At 31.1% G+C, this 22,500-nt stretch overlaps 1 protein-coding gene across 1 annotated transcript in view; it reads left to right on the top strand.

Annotated features, from left to right (window-relative positions):
* LOC145297772 (uncharacterized) overlaps positions 1-22,500 on the top strand; it is a 482,067-nt gene that overhangs the window by 334,996 nt on the left and 124,571 nt on the right. The window contains exons 47-50 of the mRNA XM_080144017.1: positions 3,495-3,739; positions 8,089-8,223; positions 14,545-14,640; positions 16,058-16,261. Coding sequence (XP_080000143.1) covers positions 3,495-3,739; positions 8,089-8,223; positions 14,545-14,640; positions 16,058-16,261 — 680 coding nt within the window. The remainder of the gene's footprint in view (positions 1-3,494; positions 3,740-8,088; positions 8,224-14,544; positions 14,641-16,057; positions 16,262-22,500) is intronic.

Genomic DNA, 22,500 nt, shown 5'->3' with positions numbered 1-22,500 from the left:
AAAAAAAAAGTGTATATCTTTGATGATACCTTCTTACAATTCCATGCTCCCTAACCAAAACAATTACAATTACATACAAAATCTGCATAAGTTAAAATATAATGTTTAACGCCGGACAATACCGGGCGGTCAGCTAGTTACTAATGTGCCGTCATGTAAAAAAAAGATTGGAACCACTGCTTTCAAGAAACAATGAACACTCTATGTGCAAGGAATCATTCATGAAACAAAAGTTGCTCAATCACCAACTTTACATATCTATACGTTATCGGAGTTGCTTGAGTTGAATAAAAAAGAAATCCAAGTTGAATAAAAACCATGCCAAGAATTAGTAGGAAAAATGTTATTTGGGAGTTTTTTTTTCTTCTTCACAACCAAATCTTGACTGTCTAGTCCAGGGTTTCCCAAAGTTTAAGACAGCATGGAGCCCTTGAGCAAGGCAAAGTTTTCACAGAGCACTAATAAGAGAATTTCTAAAATAAATATAAAAAAAACCATTAATTTCAAATTTTTACACTAAGTAAAAAACATCAATAATTAAATGTCTGCAGCCATTTTAATTTTTCCATATAAAGCATTTGGTTCTCAAACTTTTCCATATAAAGCATTTGGTTTTCAAATTTTTCCATATAAAGCATTTGGTTCTCAAATTTTTTCATAGAAAGCATTTGGTTCTGAAATTTTTTCATAGAAAGCATTTGGTTCTCAAATTTTTCCATATAAAGCATTTGGTTCTCAAATTTTTCCATATAAAGCATTCGGTTCTCAAATTTTTTCATATAAAGCATTTGGTTCTCAAATTTTTCCATATAAAGCATTTGGTTCTTAAATTTTTTCATATAAAGCATTTGGTTCTCAAATTTTTCCATAGAAAGCATTTGGTTCTCAAATTTTTCCATATAAAGCATTTGGTTCTCAAATTTTTTCATATAAAGCATTTGGTTCTCAAATTTTTCCATATAAAGCATTTGGTTCTTAAATTTTTTCATAGAAAGCATTTGGTTCTGAAATTTTTTCATAGAAAGCATTTGGTTCTCAAATTTTTCCATATAAAGCATTTGGTTCTCAAATTTTTCCATATAAAGCATTTGGTTCTCAAATTTTTCCATATAAAGCAAAAGAAATTTTTTGGTTCTCTTTAAGAAAAGGCTTCCAGGGCCTTTCAGTCTCACTCACGGTGCTCCAAGGTTTCGTGTAGCCCACTTTGGGGAAACTCTGATCTAGTGTATCATAAAATTTATTTCATAGCTTGAGGGAAGAGATATAGATTCATACCTTCTCTCTAGGGTAATTGAAAGTAGACCAGTAGCTTGAGAAAACTTGAACCCGACTTGCCAAGCCCACGGTTGCTACCTGTAACTACTACACCATGCTATTTTTGAAATCTGTGCCTATCATAAAATAAATCAATTAAAAAAATGTATTTTTTAATCGCTTCGTTTAAAGGTGAACAACACGTTGGTGAAAGGGGGAAATTGGCTTTGCAATTAGTCGCTTCCGAGTTAGAAAAATTTCATAGAAATAGATTTAGCAGATACTTCGACCACGAACGCTAAGCATTGTGTGCGTTTATTATGTATATATATATATATATATATATATATATATATATATATATATATATATATATATATATATATTGTCTGTGTGTTATTATGTATATATATATATATATATATATATATATATATATATAAACATATATTTTTTAATTTTATTACCGTTTTACCTGCTTAATTACACATGTTTCTGTTATCGAATCGTATGAACGATTCAGCAACTTCGTCAGACTGTAACAGAAGTGGTTATTATGATTTAGTTGGTTTGTGCCATGTGGAGATATCTTCAGTCTAAAAGACAGGATGAAAGAGAGAGAGAGAGAGAGAGAGAGAGAGAGAGAGAGAGAGAGAGAGAGAGAAAATCGGCGTGGTTTAATCTTTATGTACGAGTTATCTCCCTTGCTGATTTTTTTATTTTTAGCTGATTATCCAAAAATAGTTCACACTAGCAGTTATCAAGGCCGGATGAAGTAATTTTGAAATAAATTGTAGCCAAACACATTATTATATCCAAAAGAATAACTTTATGTTGTACTAGCGGGTGACCCGAGGTTGCCCGGGATTAAATAATGATCAATGAATGTTTCTGTTAAAATATTTTTGACTACTAATGGAGGTATGACACCAATGATTTTGACGATCGTTTTTATAACCAAAAGTTATAATAACCAACCAATCAGAAGCTTCCAAACTTACTATAAAAATTGCCGTTAAATTTGGCAAAATATTCTACTCCAGAAATTTGTAAAAACCTTTTGCAACAAATCTTGCTTTCAAACGTTCACTGCCAGAAGCTGTGATTTTTTTTTTAAAAAACCCAGCGTGAAGAAATTATATTCTTATCTTTTGGTTTTGCAACTATTTCGTATTCGTTATTTTCAGATAAAGCTTTCAATTTGGATTTCATAGCTTTTTTTTTCCATTCTTGGTGATTTTCTGAATTAATCGCCTCATTATTACTTTCCAGTGCACTTTTCAACGAGTAACAGTAATCCACTGCGTAGTCTTGTATTGTTTTAATTTTTAAGAAGTCTAGCCTTTTTCGCTCCCTTATCGGGTATCGATGTGTCTGGTTAATATTTATGTTGGTTGTTCTATTACAATTGTCGTCATTATTAATATTTTCATTGTGATCGATTAAGATACTAGGTAATATTTCATCACGTTTTTCATTCACTGCTCACCATTTTTTTTAATTTAATGCATCGTTGAATTTTACACATCTAACCCTTTTATGGCATTTTGGTCTGGAAAGTAGATTAAATATCTAGATTGGTTTTATCGTAACCTACGAAAATACCTTTTTCGCTTTTGATATTTAGTTTACTGGTATTTTCTATAAATGCAAAACAATCTGAACCAAATATATGCATTCGGTTCATTTTTTGTTTTTACACCGCAAAACGCTTCATACGGTGTTTTGCCCAATCTTCTATTGAACGAACTATTTCTGATATATGCTGCTGCCATTAAAGTGTACGTCCATAAACTATGCATTAATTTTGATTCGATAAGTAGACATCTTGCCATCTCAAAAAGGGTCCGCCGTGCTCTTTCAGCGGTGTCATTTTAAAATGAGGTATATGGCACCGATTTCTCGTGCTTAATACTATGGTTAATTAATAGAAGATCAAAGTCTTTACTAGTAAATTCAGTCCCACTGTCTGAGCGAATACATTTTACCTAGCCGTACGGGGTAATATCAGCTAAATATTGCTTAGTGGCGAGGATAGTGTCGGATTTGTTTTTTTTTTTTTTAGAAAATAAACTCTAATTAAATCGTTATATTCATAAACAAAGTTCAGAACATATCTTAGATTGTTTCTCCCCATCAGATGTGTATGCCTAAAGAGGTTTAAAAAATGAATTAATTTTCGCTTGATGTTGGTTCAACCAATACAACCTTTGACCTTTATGTTTTTTTCTCTATTTCAGGTGTGTTGTTATACTTGGATGCTTTTATGATCCTGTGACGGACATGGCTATACTTAACAAAGGAATTTATGGTACATTAAGCCAAGTGAATATCTACAACAAATCTCTCGATTTCCAAACTGAATTCAATAAGTTAGTATCAAATCCTTTGGTCAGCATTGGCGATGTTTTGGCTGGTTGGGGAAACTACATACTGATGAATGGAGTCCGTAAGATTGCCTTTAGTACCAAAAGTAATTCAGAAGGTAAGAAAAGACTTGTAAAAATTTGTATGATGTTGGTTGGTTACCAGCTTTGAAGAGTCAGAATTTATAAGATCTGAAGATTCCAAAATTCAGACTCTATAATATACAGTTCTTCAATATCCGACCGTAATTCTTTATTTTAAAGTCTTCCAATATTCTAACTTGGTTGGGCAAAGACTAGGGGAACCAACCTCAAAATCAAACACCACTGCCTTGTTGGACTTTATCACTGCAAAAGGCTAAGAGGTGGGAACTCTGATTTCAAATCCTACTGCTGCCTTGCAGTTTTTTCTTGAAAGGCTGTGGAACCCCATCCAGAAAGAAAAGGCATAGTAGCGGAGACGATAGGGCGACTGTTTACCTCATTGAGATTACTTTCAGCCAGAGGTTGCGGCCTCCTTTGCTGCCAGTCGTTGTGGATTCGCTCCACTGGAAATGAGCATTGGAGGTTCAGAGGGTGTTTATCTGATGCACAACAGATACTACACCTAAACTGCGCAAGCAAGTTAGGAGCCAAGGTGGAAAGTCCTCTCCCTCGTCTTTTTTTTTTCTTTCTTTTTCTTACTCCATATTTTACTTTCTTTTTATTTATTTCTTTCTTGCTTTTGCTAATCCCATATTTTCATCTCTCTCACACTTTTTCTCTCTTTCTTTCTTTTTTACTCCATATTTTTCTCTCTCTCTCTCTCCTCTCCCTCTCTCTGTTATTCTCTTTCTCTCTTTTTTCTTACTCCATATTTTCTTCTCTCTCTCTCTCTCTCTCTCTCTTTCTTTCTTTATTTTTTGCTCCATATTTTCCTCTCTTGTTGACGGACTGCATGATGATGATGACATGGGTTTACATGTATATAATATGTTCTGTAATAACATACATGTTGATTAGTTGGGTTTTATATTTTATCTGTATATTCGTGTACATGTATATGCGTGTATGCATATACGTTGTATCATTTAGTTGATCGTCTAGCGTAATGCAACAGTTCTAACAAGAAACGATTGACGTGGACGTATCAAAACAGTTGTAGAAAAACAGTTCTTTTTAACAGGTGTAAATAACGCAACACATACCTGATTTATTTTCATGATCCGGTCGGCATCTTCAGAGATTACACGTTTTTACATCTTGGCTGGCTGAAATGATACCGCTCCCTGCGTCATGGAGACCAACTCCCCTCTTGAGTCGTCCGTTCCCTCTGATGTCCCGCTAACGACTGACTAGAATCTTCCCAAATCTACATACATCTCATGACGTGTCTCACACCAACAGCTGATGTAACCGCAATTTAGTTATTTGTTTATGCACCCCAAAAATCATGTTTACATCTATTTTCCATTTTTACGTTCTTTTTGCGATATTATTATATGTCAATCATTTTTTCCCAATTTAATTGTTTAGTTTTCTAATCATAATAATTGATCCAGCAACCCGCCGTCACTCGAATCAATTAATAATAATAATAATAATAATAATAATAATAATAATAATAATGTTTTGTCCCTTAGCTCTGCTTGCCACAGTTAACACAGATACTACACTATGATCACAGCCCAAAGGGTCACAACATTACAGATTTACTTATTTGCAAACTGTTATCCTCATCTTCATAGTTGTTGTTGTTTCATGACTTTCAGCCAACAAATCCTCTGGCCTTCACCGGGGTTCATGGCACAGTAGATAAAGACATTGAATCTCTACAGTTCGAGATGATTATAAATCCTACCCTAAGCTGGCCAGAGGATTAGTTGGCCAAAATGTAGTGAGACAACAACAACTATGGAAGGCAGTAATTACTGAAGATACAGTCAAGAGACTCAGCATTCCTATGCCGTCGCTGAAGACGGCCAGAGGAATAGTTGGCCGAAACGCCATGTAACAACAACTATAGAGATGAGGATAACAGTTCGCAAATAAATAAATAAAAATATACAACTTACTCATCTCAAGGGATTCTAATAAAAAAAAATAATATATCACTTCCAGTTTTTAATATGCAATGATTTATATCTCTATGGGTTATATGTCAAATTACAGCTCTGAACTAATTGTGGTTTCTGATTTACAGGCGTTTGTGCTGAATCACTTGTAGAAAGGAGCCTTTTGAGTACCGAGCTGTGTTACCGTTTTTTTTTTTATTATTATTTGATAAGATGCACACCACGGGAGACTTTTACGAAAATTAAAAAAACGTATTGTAATGATGCCCATCATATCACTTTGTAAAACGCTGGCATCGTTAATTCAAACATGGCCGCAAATAAATATTCACATAGTTACGTTTTGGATGTTAGAAGTCAGCATGTTGTATCTATCGTTGTCGGTCATGTCAAACAATTTTTTCTTTATGAATGAATTATGGTTTGTTTTGAATCGACTCGTATATATCTTTTTCCATTCATTACAACTTTTTTCTTTTGCGGCATATCGGCCTCTTTATTTTTTTCTTGTATACTTTTTTATTGTGTGTATGTGTGTGCGTTTTTCTTTTCTCTTTTTTTTCTTGTGTGTATGTGTGTGCGTTTTTCTTTTCTTTTTTTTTTCTTATTGCGTGTATGTGTGTGCGTTTTTCTTTTCTCTTTTTTTCTTATTGTTTGTATGTGTGTGCGTTTTTCTTTTCTCTTTTTTTTCTTATTGTTTGTATGTGTGTGCGTCTTTCTTTTCTCTTTTTTTCTTATTGTTTGTATGTGTGTGCGTTTTTCTTTTCTCTTTTTTTCTTATTGTTTGTATGTGTGTGCGTTTTTCTTTTCTCTTTTTTTTCTTATTGTTTGTATGTGTGTGCGTTTTTCTTTTCTCTTTTTTTTTCCTAATTATTTTTTTTCATATCATCTAGTATTTATTTTGGTTGTATTTTTTATCAAAGTACTTTTTTTTTCAAACGCACCCTTGTATGAGTGGACTGGTCACGGCACCAAATAACCGTATGTATTATAGCTATTATTAGAAGAGGACTGATGTTATGTTGTTGTGCATATTAACGTGTTCATGTTGTGTGAGATAGAGACAGATCTTATATATAATGAGACATTTTCTGAGATAGAGTCAGGGTACATGTTAATACAAGAGAGCTGAGAACGTGTAATACACAATGAGAGGAGAATTTAGATAGATAGATAGATAGATAGATAGATAGATAGACTGAGAGATAGTGCGTTTGACATTTATACTTTTGACAGTTCTTTGAATGGAAGTGTTTCTATAACATTGACACATATTTCTTTACCTATTTTTGAGATGATGATTTTCACAAAGTTCTTATAATATAAATGAACAATACCTTTTCTGTTGAATAACATAACACGAAGACGCAGATACAAAAAGATGGTGATGTTGTTTATTCCATTACGACCGGTCAATGGCTTTGCATTAAGGAATTCAAGTCTTTACATGATTCTTTCTTCTTGTAGCCTTCGCTTCCAAGGTTCCATGTCAGCTCTGTCTCTGACTCCTCTCTTCTCCCCTGACTGACTGAGTCCCCGACTGCCTGTGACTGACTTATCTAACTAAAATCAAAACTCCTGACGTCATTGCATGACCAACACGTGCATATCAGACACATGGCATGACATGCCTCCGTGTTTAAGCATGCATTGTTACTCATATGTTTCAACCCAATTTCTCTAACCTACTTTACAAATATGTTTAATATTTTCTATTGTCCTGATCTAGATTCCTTATTTTAATTTCATTCCTATTTACATAAACAGATATCTAACTATTTTATGTGAACTAAACAATAGTAATTCTACATTCCATTTTCAATAACATTCTTATTATATATTTTAACTTATGATCGGAATTCTCAATTCCAAATCTAGCTTCGCAACTTCGAATCCTCGGCTATCCTATCTCTTATTTATTCATGAGAACAGGTGGTTGTTCTTTAACATATATCAAAAAGTACACCTGAAGTTTTATTTTTATGAATTACTTGAGTAAAGTTTGTAAATTTTGATATGGAAATCCTCTTGGTGACCTTCTATAACAGTTTTGTTTTAATACTTTAGAGGGAGAGGGGACTGATCGTAAAGTTAATGGTTCCATTAAAAAAATTTGAAAAGTATCCTAATGATAATGATACTCGTCTATTTTTTTTCTATTTTTTTCTTTTTTTTTCTTTTTTCTATTTTTTTCTATTTTTTCTTTTTTCTTTTCTATATTTTTCTTTTTTCTATTTTTTTCTTTTTTCTATTTTTTTCTTTTTTCTATTTTTTTTTCTTTTTTCTATTTTTTTCTTTTTTCTATTTTTTTCTATTTTTTGTCTATTTTTTCTTTTTTCTATTAAACAAATTTTAAAGTATACTAATGATAATTATACTCGTCTATTTTTTTCTTCTTTTTTTTTCTGTTTCAGGTGTTCAAACTTTTATTGATGTAAAGTCCTGCCCGAAAATGGTCAACAATTACGGCAGCCAGGCACGGACATTGTTAAGTTGGACGCCCCCACAATTTACAGACAATACGCAGCTGAAAATGAATTACCGCCCTGGTGAGCTTTTAAAAAATGATGATAACTCCTCTGGAATATTGAATTTATCATCATCATCATCATCATCATCATCATCATCATCATCATCACTACAATTATTATCATCATCAATATCATAATCATTATCACAATTATCATTTTCTTGTCATTATTATCATTATAATCATTATTAACATTATTATAATCACCATTATTATTTTATCATGTAATTATTACTGTTGTTATCATTTTAATTATTATCATTATTATAACAATAGTTATTATTATCATTATTATCATCATAACTTTATTATTATCATCAACATTATCATTATTACAATTGTTATCATTATTATCTTTATTTTTTATTATTATGATTATTTTCATTAATATTGTAATTATCATAATTATTATTATCATGATTATTATTATTATTAATATTGTCATTAATATTATTATTATTATTATTATTATTATCATTATTATTATTATTAATATTGTAATTATCATTATTATTATCATTATTATTAATATCATCATTAATATTATTATTATTATTATTATCGTCATCATAGTTAAAATCATTATTATGATTATTTTTTTGCTATTATTATCATCATTTTCATTAAAATGATCATTATCATAATTATTATTATCATTAATATTATAATTATTATTATAATTTTTATTATTATAAAATTTCGAACGAAACCCTTTAATTACTTCATGACTGGATAGAAGTCATAAATAATTCACAAGTGTAATTTTCGGTCGCCCACACTGAGAATTCAACCTTCAAGAGAATGTCGTTTTTATAATTGATTTTTTCAAGTACTCTAACAAGTATATGAGAATTTTTGTAGGAATTTTTGACACCCCTAACACGAAACTGCAAATAAAATATAAAAAAAACTCGTAATTTCTCTTTTAAAAGTGGGTTGTTTATTTTCTTTATGGATTATACTTCCAAAATAAACTATTAAAGTTGTATGAAAAGTAATAGAAATATTATTTTTTTATTTTTTAAAAAACAGTAATGAAATTAATTGAATTTTACGAGTTCAGTATTTTTCAATTTTTAAACTTTAAAAATCTATTAAAATTTTTCTATTGATTCTATTTTTACGATATTTCCAGGGTCAATGTGGAATGTTATGCTCTTTCCATTAAACCGAATATAATATTTTAGATGAACTTTTTTTTAATTCACGCCCCTCCCCCTATTTTGAAATGTCTATTAAAAAGTAAATAATTAATTTACTCACCAAAGTTTTATATATCACAAATTGAAGATAAAAGATCAATAAATAATATATTCTAATTTAAAACAAACAAACAAAAAAAAGAATAGTTTTTTGGAAATTTACCTGTAAAGTCCGAAGTTAAAACCTTTTTTTTTAAATCACGTTGTTTGTATTTTTTTAAAATGAAACCTTGGTCCTTGCTCCTTTAATCGAAAAAAAAATTAGGGTTTGAATTACATTTTTCGAGTAGTTATAAGCTTGGAAAGATAGGGTGTCGAATTAATTCACGCCTCCCATTTTGAAATGTCTATTAAAAAGTAAATAATTTACTCACCAAAGTTTTATATATCACAAATTGAAGATAAAAGATTAATAAATAATATATTCAAATTTAAAACAAAAAAAAAGAATAGTTTTTTAGAAATTTACCTGTAAAGTTCGAAATTTAAAACCTTTTTTTTTAAATCACGTTGTTGTTTTTTTTGTTTTTTTTTAATAAAACCTTGGTCCTTGATCCTTTAATTGAAAAAAAATTGGGTTTGAATTACATTTTTCGAGTAGTTATAAGCTTGGAAAGACAGGGGGTCGAATTACTCAATATTTTTCCCGAAGTTTCTGACACACCTACCACTGCACCACGTTCTAGTACAAATTTTGTGCGCATTACACCTTTTTATTTCTAGTTGTAAATATTACTATTTATCGTTCAAACGGTAGCGTTTGAATATATGGTTAAGTGGCAGCTTCACCGTTCACTCATTTTTCGACCAAATTTTAAACAATTATTACAGCTTATAGATCACCGCCTCAGCTATATTGTGAAAAAAGAAATGTCCATTTTCGTTCAGTAAAACAAAAGTTATGATAATTTTGCTAGTGTTGAAAATCGTAAAAAAAACATAAGGAACTGATCGACGCTTTTTATGACTGATTTCCATAGCAACCCGTCTCTTGCACGACTAGTGTTGCTACTAATTCACTGCTGCGGCGAAAAGAGAAGTAACAAGTGAAACAGAGAGAATGATAGAATGAAAGGGAGATAATTGGGGGGGGAGTTATTGAAAGCAGACGTGTGCAATACATTGTTATTACATATGTGTATGTTATGTTTATGGGGGCAAGTGATCTAATCCCTTGCAAAAAATGCAATATAGTAATACATACACGTGCACGTATGTTAAATATTTAATACATACGAAGGAAACCCTGCATAACATGCTGATCCAAACGCTTGTAATAAATGCAATATAATAATATATACGCATGCACGTATTTTATCCATACGCAGGTAACACTGCATAACATGCTGAGATAAACGCTTGTAAAAAACGCAATAAAATATGCATACGCATGAACGTATGTTAAATATGTTATCCAAAGGCAGGCAATACTGCATAACATACTAATCTAAACGCTTGAATAAATATGAAATGTAATAATACATACACATGCAAGTATGTTAAATATTTTATCTACACGCAGGATATACTGCATAACAGGCTGATCTAAGCGCTTGTAAAAACGCAATATAATAATACATACAAATGCACGTACGTTAAATGTTTTATCCATACGCAAGCAACACTGCATAAAGAGCAAGCGAATTTATTGGAAGCATGGAAAAATCATGGATTTCAATAGAAAAATGCGGACATGAAAAGTAATATGGTTAAGTTTAAACATGGAAAAGTAAAGGACTTGTTGTTAAAACTGGAAAAGAAACAGGCAAGTTATTCTAGTAAAAAAACATAATAAATTTATAACTTAAAATGTTGCAGCATTAAATTTTTTTTTTAAATTCAATTTAACATTATATAATCAATTCTTAATGCTGCGATATTTTAAGTTATAAATTTATTATATTTTTTACTAGAATATATTGTCCTTTTGTTTTCCAATTTTAACAACTAGTCCTTTACTTTTCCATGTTTAAGCTTAACCATATTACTTTTCATGCTCGCATTTTTTCTATTGAAATTACTAATTATTAGGTTTTGTATTTATTTGCTTCCCCACTGAGCAAATTAGGCACAAGGTGGTTTTTTTTAATGTGGAGAGATTAAAGGAAATGGGGACCAGCTCCCCGGGGAGTAGGGGAGCTGGATAGTGACAATTGGTATGAAGGGTTTCCCTACATTAACCAATAACTAATTGGTACAAGAGCAATGGTCTTATATGTGGGGTTGTCCCCACATATGGTCTTTGCTTGAACTTCGTTACCCAGGCCCTGTAGGGCCCGGGTGGGCTACTTGGAAAAACCAGTTGTAAAAGTTATATTCTCCTAGAGGTTCCTATTTACAATGCCTCCCCACGGGACAGAGTTAGACACCAGGGTCGTTTTTTTAACGTGGAGAAAAGGAACAAAAATAAAAATTGTCTCAGTCGTGAAGAATTTCTCCTCCACTGAGAGAGAACAAGAAATTGAAGTGCAGCATCTGAAGAATAGATACTACACTTTGATCTTGTCCTGAAGGCCAAGTTCTCCTAGAGGTTGAAGGTTGAATTCTCAATGTCGGCAACTGAAAAATGCAAATTACTTAGCTACTGGGATAGCATGCTCTTGTTCCGTCATGGCTGATGGAACAAGAGCATGCTACCCCTATGAAGTAAATAAAGGGTTCTGTTCAAACTTTGATCCAAATTCCAGAGTTCAACAAGATACACCCGAAGAAGGTCGGAGGTTACACAAAAGAATCCAAATAATACAAACTTATACGCAGTGTAGCTAGGATTACTTCTTCCTTTCTCTGTTTACTATATCCCAGTTGCCATTCTTATCATTTCATTCTAGCTTGGGATAGGCCATCGTACTGGGTGCCAGACATTCACCCACTATCTCATACATTCAAACCAAGAAATTTTTTAAAGATTCTTACCACCCTTTTAGGGGCAATTGTTTGCATCTCTCTTGAAATTGGTTCACCTGGTATATTTCTAGTTCTAGTTTATGAAATTTTGTTTTTTGGGTTAATTTCCTTACTTTGAAGATTGTAATGCTGAGTATGGGGCAGCCAAACCAGCTGCCAACATTGCCCTGCTTTTTATTGAAACCAGCCGAGAGCTCTTTTTAATATCCTCATTGTTCCCGTAAGTGCAATTGTCTGGATCTCTTCTGAACTTGGTTCACCAGGAATATTAGTTAGCTAGGACTTCAGGTTCTTTATAAGCTCTGTGGCACCTATAATAACTGGTATGATTGATATCTCCCTAAGATTCCAGTTTCTTTTCACATCATACACGAGACCTTGATATTTGGTCTGTTTCTCCCTTTCAGCTCTGTTCAGACCTCCATCATTAAGGACACTTACTTCAATCAAGGTTGCTACTCTTTCTGACTGATTCCATGAGTCTGGTTGCTCCTATAATTCCTTTGTTTTACTTTCCCTTTAAGTTCTGTTTAACCCAGTATCATTCGGAATGCTAACTTCTACTAAGGTTGTTTCTTTCTTCTTCCTGTCCCACATAGCTATGTTGTTTTCTAGGTACATAACTGTAGGAATTGCGTAGTTATAGTGGATGGTGTATGATTTATTTCTAACCATTTTTTTTTAGATTTCTACTGCAGTTGATATTCAACTTTTTACAAATGATATTTACGCATCCCATTGTGTCGGGTCATATAATAGTCGTCTTCCAGCAGAACCTTACAGCTGCATGTCATGTGACTCACACCTTCTTCAGAACATGCACTTGTTCTCGTTACTAAGACCACTGATTTTTTAAAAAGCAATGGTCATCAAGCTTTGACCTTGGGCAGTCATTATAATCCTCTCCTGATTGCAGTGGAGCGATCCTCTTATCTTATTAGGAATTGCGTAGTTATAGTGGATGGTGTATGATTTATTTCTAATCATTTTTTTTTAAATTGATATTCAACTTTTTACAAATGATATTTACGCATCCCATTGTGTCGGGTCATATAATAGTCGTCTTCCAGCAGAACCTTACAGCTGCATGTCATGTGACTCACACCTTCTTCAGAACATGCACTTGTTCTCGTTACTAAGACCACTGATATTTTAAAAAGCAATTGGGCAGTCATTATAATCCTCTCCTGATTGCAGTGGAGCGATCCTCTTATCAGATAGTCTATAGAGACTTTCCTATCTATATAGTATAGTCCAGGGTGAATTCACCCAGAAAATAATTGGCATCCTGTTCGCCCATTCTTCAAGTGGTATGCATTTTTGTGAGCACCGGGCAATATCTGACACACCCCCAAAATCCAAAGGCAGCAGGGAAACCTCCATCACAACAAAACTGGCCAAATATTTTGAACAAAACTGCCTTACAAATGGGGTCCTAATCACTTGATGTCTTTTAAAATCACACTCAGGACCCAGGGAAAAAGTAATTTTGAATGTGGACGTAGTTGGTGGCAGCTCACGTGACCTTTATTTTTGCAATTTTATCAATTTCTATCACGGAGCCTCACTTTGTATGAAAAATGTGATTTTTAAAATCTTATTTTTTTGTAGGCGTGGCTTGCTCGCATCGTTTGCTAATCTATATATCTATGAAAGTGAGAAATTGTGAGGACACTTCTTAACCTATATACTCAACGAATCTTTGATCTACAGACTTGAAATTTGATATTAGGGTATTATTCAGACACGTAGAAACTTTTTTTTAATCGGTTTTCATCTGAAAAAAAGGCCGCTAAGGGGTCAAAACCGAAAACAATTGTTATGTGAGAGTCATCGGATTTTCATCTGTTTCATGAATGCACATGCATGAATCGTTCACATGACAGATTCCTTATGCTAAGAATAAGTAGGTTTGAAAAGATATTTTAAAGATCGTGTCAAGTTGGCCTAATGGTTATCGTACTTGACTCAGAAAAACACGTAATCCTCACATGCATCAGTTTTTTTTTTTTTTTCTTTTACTTATTTTTTTTAAGGGATTTAGCGTTATGTTTAATATACCTACAGCATTTCTGTTTTTGATAAATGAGAAATCCACGTTAATTAAAATATAATATTTATGCGCATTTTGCGACCGGGCAATGCTGATTGGCATGCTCGTACAAAAATATAAATGATTAGATATCATCTTGATCGTACAAATCTAAATGTTTTGTATTTGTGCTTTGCAGGTACAGCCATGCTGTGGGGTGATTATGAAGTTACGTATGAGGCAAAAGATGAAAAGGGAAATGTGGCTCTTTGCAATTTCAGAGTTTACGTAAAAGGTACATTTCAGCTTTTGAAATTCAGTTTTACATTAAAAAATGTAAAAAAAAAAAAAATACAAAAATGTAAAAAAAAAGACAAAAATGTAAAAAAAGAAAAAAATGTAAAAAAAAAAAAAAAAAAGAAAGTATTTTTTTAATTTTATTGAACCATTGTGTATCATATATGATTAGGTTTGAGATTTAAAAGGCTTTGATACTGCAATCAAAAGTTATAAGTATCGGGAATTTAAAGAATGTTAGTTTGATTTCCTTCTTTTATCTTTACAGACGACGTGCCATTAATAAAATTTCCAGACTTTTTTTGCGCAGGCATTTAAAATTGTCGTAAACTCTTGCTGTAACTGTTCATTTGAACCTGAAATCATAAAAGTTGATCTGTCATCTCATAAGGTGTGTAGCAAAAAGATATTGAATTTTCAAGAGTTTACGACAATTTAAAATGCTTGTACAAAAAAAAAAAAAATTGAAAACTTATTTGAGGAATCTCGAAGACATGATGTCAGGTTAGAATCTCAAATCTAGATGCACTAAATAAGATGCACACTGGATGGACGGGAAAATTTCCTGATCAGCTCCATCTACCTTTTTCACATAGTCAGAGGTAAATGAATCTGCCTTCTCAAATGAGGATCCAAAGGGAAAGCCTGCAGCAGGGTAATTTTGAAGAATCAATAAATATTTGAGATGTTTGATTTGGCTAGTTTATCTTACTACTTATTAAGGTCAAGAGCTACTCCAGAATAAAGGTTGATAAGATGAATACGTTGCAGAGTAGATGGTAAAGAATATTATCAGAGGATTATAAGGACGGCTTATGGCAAGTATTTGCAGACACTAAGTTTGAAAATGACAAAGGTATAGTTAGCAAGGGAAACAGTGCTGTGATAGTGTGTTCTACAAATGAGAAAATACTGCAAAGAAGCTCAGTTCATGGAGATTATGTTTAATGCTTGACACATGGAGGAAAATAAAAATTATTTGCAGTTGTGGTACGAAGACAAGTTCTTGCAGTGATTATCTTACCGAGAATAACTAAATATTGCATCTCAGTTGAACACATAATTTAGTAGAGAAAACCTAGCAATATCTATTTCTGTAGAAGAAAGCAGACGACACTCTACTAGATTTTAAAGTCAATTTTGTACTCTGTGAAGACCAGAAAAAATTGCCTGAGCAGCATCCCTCCAGATGTGGCCGTAATACTCCATCTTAAGACATGTGAATAGGAAGCTGTCAAAAGATCCAATCAGTTTCTCATCGCCTTAGCAACAGATTGGACCTGTGTTCTCCAGAAGACAAAGTAAACAATCATTTTGTGGGGATGTGTTTTGATTTCAAATGTTTTGTAAGATGTGGCCTATGTATTCCTTGACGAGGGGGGTAATGTTTCTCTTTTTTTTTTTTTCTTTTCCAGAAAAGAACTGTACGAAACCTGACGACCCTTATGAGGGAACTGCCGTTTGTACTGACGAGCAGTTTCCTTATTATTCTTGTAACATAATTTGCAACCAGGGTAAAGCCCTCACTAAACCCGCACCATTGCTCTTTACATGTGGACCTACTGGATGGTGGCATCCGAATGAATATTATTTACCAATGAGATTTCCTACATGTGGAGGTAAGTATATATATATATATATATATATATATATATATATATATATATATATATCAGTGATGGGACGATTATAATATTTTTTCCCGATTCCGATACAATTTCTGATTCCGATTCTTTATAAGACTCTAGATATTTAACTATAAAATTGGTATTTCGTCCGGATTACCATAAAATCACATCTTAAATGTGCATATATTTTCTCAAACGTAAAAACACACTTGTGAGGGGTGATGTAGAGATTTTAGTCTTACTGGAAGTTTAAATCAGTAAATATTTATTATTTTATTATTACTACAAGCAGGTGATGATATTTCTTAAACCAAAATCAAATAAAGCAAAGATAATGTAAGGAATCGGCTAAAATAAATACGCTAAAATTTTTCAGATTCCGATCCCCAAAAGTTTTTTCCGATTCCCGATTAATTGTCACAACATTAATATATATATATATATATATATATATATATATATATATATATATATATATATAACATATATTTGTAGTCATCGGCACACAGTCTTGTTTTGTTGTAGCACAACTCATCAGTGCTGCTAGACTAGCACCTCTCACAAGCCATGGATCGAACCTAGAACTATCGTGTTGACAGTCGGCAGTTCTACCACTCGATCATGGAAGTGATGCCCGCAAATAATCTGTCTGAATGTCTATTTAAACAAACATCCGTCTGCCACTTGTACAGTGTTCAAACCGCTTGTTTGTAAACAAACTGCGAGCTTCGCATATATATATATATATATATATATATATATATATATATTTATATTTATATTTCCTATCTTTTTCTCTCCTGCTTTCCCTCTCTGTCCTGCTCTAACCAAGTCTGTTGACCTGTTCCACAAATCCCAAATCCTTAACATGAAATATCTCCAGAGAAAAACAACGAATAAACCTAGAACCCCATCTTCCAATGTAGACCCCTACTACCATGTCTCCTTCTCCAACATCAGGGGTCTACGTTCCAACCTGCCAGAGGTTGAAACCCAATTACAGGAGACGAAACCGGACATATTCTTCCTAAGCAAAACTGGCATAGGGCCGACCACTTCCCTAGACGAGTTCATAGTTAAAGGATACTCTAACTTAATATCAAAATCTGATCCCAAGATCGCTATGGCATAGAATATGTGCCTACATATGGCTTTCCGTGTGGTAGAGAAATCTCCAGAGAATACCCTAATTTACCTTATATGTGTTTCCAGGTTTCACTTGCTTACATCACTGCATTTATATTTGCCCTCTATCCCCCCACAACAGCGGAGTTACTCTCTTTAAGAGCATATCTGAGAAAATTGACCACATCCTGTCTGCTCATCCTTTGGCTAACATCCACATTTGTGGTGACTTCAATATCCACAATGTGGAATGGCTGACCCACTTGAACAAGACAAATGACAATGCGAGGTACTGTCATGATTTCGCCATTACCTATGACCTCACCCAGATTGTTCACGAACCAAGCCATGTGCCCGATACTTCCGGTCAATACGCTAACCTTCTAGACCTTTTCCTCACAACTTCCCCTGAGCTATGTTCATGTTCCATTCTGTCCCCTCTGGGATCTTCCGACCACTCAATTGTATCAGTTAAGATAAAAACGAAATGCAATAAGTCTTCAGATGTACCACTCCACCATACTGTATATCGATACTCTACGGCTGACTGGGATAGTTTCCATACATTTATATCTGATCTACCCCTACATTCCATGTTTAAAAAAAAAATATATATATATTTATCTATATATATAAAAATGTAAAGTTGGTTTGTTCTAAACAAATAAAACCATATTTCTACGTTACCAATTTATTTGAAAATTTGAAATTTTCAGACAACCCAGTTTTAGAGTCGAGGTATGTTTTTATGTTATTAAAATAAATTTACCTCGCGAATTATTAAAATTAAAATATTAAATAAAATAAATATATTTTTTTAACCGTTACTGCGAATCTGTTCTGTTGATAAAACTGAACTTCCGGTTCGATTCATTTCACAGCCATGAATTGACGAAAGATTTAATTTTCTATTAACTCGATAAGTACAAAATAAAACAAAAAAAAACATTTCATTTGTTTATCTTCCAAATTTTTTTAATTACACATTTTTTCTTTATTATATAAGGCCAAAAAAAAAGTTTGTCGCTTGCTTTTTGAGTTTTTTTTTTTTTGTTTTTCGATATAAGATTCGTTGGTAAAGTACAGTTTTTTTTTGTCGGCGCTATTTTGTAAATCGTATTTCCAGGTTTAATTAGTTTTATATGTTTTTTTTATTCAATTGTAAGGTTAAAATACACCCTCCCTTCCCCATGTTAAGAATGGCTTTTTAAATAATAACGTTATTATTTCAATGCAGATCACTCTCTGCATGAGTACTGTACTTTCACCTAATAATTTAATAAACAAAACATGGTACTTATGCAGAGAAGATACCGTGCTGAAATAACGCTATTAAAAAACATAATTCATTTGTTTATCTTCCAAATTTTTTAATTTACACATTTTTTCTTTATTATATAAGGCCAAAAAAAAGTTTGTCGCTTGCTTTTTGAGTTTTTTTTTTTTTGTTTTTCGATATAAGATTCGTTGGTAAAGTACAGTTTTTTTTTTTTTTGTCGGCGCTATTTTTTAAATCGTATTTCCAGGTTTAATTAGGTTTATATGTTTTTTTATTCAATTGTAAGGTTAAAATACACCCTCCCCTCCCCATGTTAAGAATGGCTTTTTAAATAATAACGTTATTATTTCAACACGGATCACTCTCTGCATGAGTATTGTACTTTCACCTAATAATTTAATAAACAAAACATGGTACTTATGCAGAGAAGGTACCGTGCTGAAATAACGCTATTAAGAAAGCCATTCTTAACATGGGAAAGGGAGAGTGTTCTGTAAATATTTTATATTTTCACCTAACAGTTTAATAAACAAAAGATAGTACTTATGCAGAGAAGGTACCGTGCTGAAATAATACCGTTATTTAGAAAGCTATTCTTAACATGGGGGGGGAGTTTTGCATCTATTCTAAAATATGAATGCTTTTCGTGCACTTATCGATCCGTGCTGAAATAATAACGTTATTATTTAAAAAGCCATTCTTAACATGGGGAGAAGAGGGTGTTTTGTAACTATTCTGGACTTTCACCTAACAATTTAATAAACAAAAATTAAACTTAAGCAGACAAGGAACAGTACAGAAGCATTAACATTATTTAGAAAACAATTGAATAATAAAAAAAAAACTTTAATTAAACTTGGAAATACGATTTAAAAAATAGTACGGATCGGTAAGTGCATTAGCACCATTAATTTGTCTAATTCTTAATTTCTTATGTTATTGGAAAAAAAAAAAAAAAAAAGGTAAATATGAGGAATTACTCCATCCTCGAAAATTCCTTTAAAATTACCACTCATATAGGTTTTCGGGGTCGCTGAAAACGAAAATAACCTTTATAATTAAGGCAAACGAGTAGTTTCCAAGATATGAAGAAATGTTAGTTTAAAAAAGTGAAGGATCACTTTTCCATAATAATTTAACGTAAAATGATCACCCACTTTGTGGCCACGATATTTGGGGTGGGGGCTTTCTTTCTACCCTTGGAAAATCCTTTAAAATTACCTGCTTAAATTGGTTGGAGAGGCGGGGGGGGGGGGTCGGCCGCCCCCCCACACACACACAGATATATGCCCCTCTCTCAGGTAGCCAGAAAGTGGGTGCTCATTCTAAGTTAAATTTAAATTGAAAAGTGATCACCCACTTTTTGAAAAAGTAATTTCTTCATATCATGAAAACTTTCTTTTTGCGACGGAAACGGTTTGCAGATTCGTTTTTAGTACACTGAAATCTACAATAAAATATTTCGTTATATACGAACATGAGACGGGCCTTAAAGTAAAATAATACCGGATTTTTGGGGCAGATTTGCCATTTAGTTGTATGATATCCTCAAACCAGGTGATCACTAAAAGGGACTCTTAAAAGTCGTTACCTGTATCGATCAAAATTTAAAACCACTGATTATATGTCAGCCTACATCACAGTAACATATATTGAGTGAGTTCCTAACAGTATTTTATATAGTTTTTTAGTTTAAACTCATTTTCCCAAAATTTCCCCAAACTTAACGTGTTCGATACAGTCTGCCGCCATTTGTATTTTTCAAATATACTGATAAACACTGCATGTTTTTGAACTGATTAAACATTTTATATTACATAAAAACACTACAATCTTATCCAGTTAGGTAGAACATTTACTTTTCTTGCCTTTGATAACATTTATTTGTTATATATTCATTTTTTGACAACTTCTTTGTATCTGTTAATACAAACCCTTTTACTTTAATGTAACGTTTAGTCCGCTCGAAAAACAGTGTTTATCGGTGTATTTGAAAGATACAAATGGTGGCAGACACTGTTGATTATGCTAAGTTTGAGAAAGTAAGTTAAAACTAAAAAACTACACAAAATACTGTCACAAACCCACCGATTACGTCAGCCTATGTCATGGTAACATATTTAGTGGGTTTTTGACACTGTATTGTATAGTTTTTAGTTTTCAACTTAATTTCCCAAACTTAACGTATTCAACAGTCTGCAACCATTTCTGTTTTACCAACCGATTACACATTATACCTTACATAAAAACAGTATTTATATATATATTTATATATATATTTATATATACATATATAAATACATATGTTTATATATATATATTTATATATATATACATATATAAATACATATATTTATATATATATTTATATATATATACATATATAAATACATATATTTATATATATATATTTATATATATATACATATATAAATACATATATTTATATATATATTTATATATATATACATATATAAATACATATATTTATATATATATTTATATATATATATACATATATAAATACATATATTTATATATATATTTATATATATATACATATATAAATACATATATTTATATATATATTTATATATATATACATATATAAATACATATATTTATATATATATTTATATATATATACATATATAAATACATATATTTATATATATATTTATATATATATATATACATATATAAATACATATATTTATATATATATATATATAAATACATATATTTATATATATATATATATAAATACATATATTTATATATATATATACATATATATAAATACATATATATATATATTTATATACATATATATAAATACATATATATATATATTTATATATACATATATATATATATTTATAAATATATATATACATATATATATATATACATATATATATATATACATATATATATATACATATATATATATACACATATATATATTTACATATATATATATACATATATATATTTACATATATATATATATACATATATATATTTACATATATATATATATACATATATATATTTACATATATATATACATATATATATAAATATATACACATATATATATATACACATATATATATATTTATATATATATATACACATATATATATATTTATATATATATATATTCATATATATATATATATATATATTCATATATATATATATATATATATATATATATTCATATATATATATATATAGATATATATATATATATTCATATATATATATATAGATATATATATATATATTCATATATATATATATATAGATATATATATATATATTCATATATATATATATATATATATATATATATATATATATACTCGGGGTTTTTATTCAAAAGTAATGGACTAATGAATTCAACGAGGTTGTTAGATAGTGCTCAATAAAAAGAGCTGATAATACTTGTTTATTGTAATATAAACATGGTCACATCCTGCTGATACAAATAGCCACTTGTTTCAATCAAACAACAGATATCATCAGGCAGCGACTTGACTATTCAAAAGTTCAATGAATAATGGATTTTTATTTTAGGTAGGAACTCTTTAAAAGTTGGAGTTAAAAAACTTAAAACACAGAACTTTAATTATAAGATGTAAAGAGGGAGGGGGCAATTTAAATAAAGTTAAAAGATTATAATGGAGAGAGAGTGATTAAGAAGAGAGAAAAAAGAAATAGAGAAAGAAAATAGAGAGAAAAAAATATACATATAATATGGAGAAGAAAAAGAGAAAAGATATAAATGGTTATTATAAAGAGAATAAGGACTAGAAGG

This window comes from Euprymna scolopes, chromosome 18, assembly GCF_053919585.1.
Source record: "Euprymna scolopes isolate OS-2025 chromosome 18, ASM5391958v1, whole genome shotgun sequence".
In the NCBI taxonomy this organism is placed as follows: Eukaryota; Metazoa; Mollusca; class Cephalopoda; order Sepiida; family Sepiolidae; genus Euprymna; species Euprymna scolopes.
The sequence above is the reverse complement of the archived record's forward strand: the minus strand, read 5'-3'. Positions and strand labels throughout refer to the sequence as shown.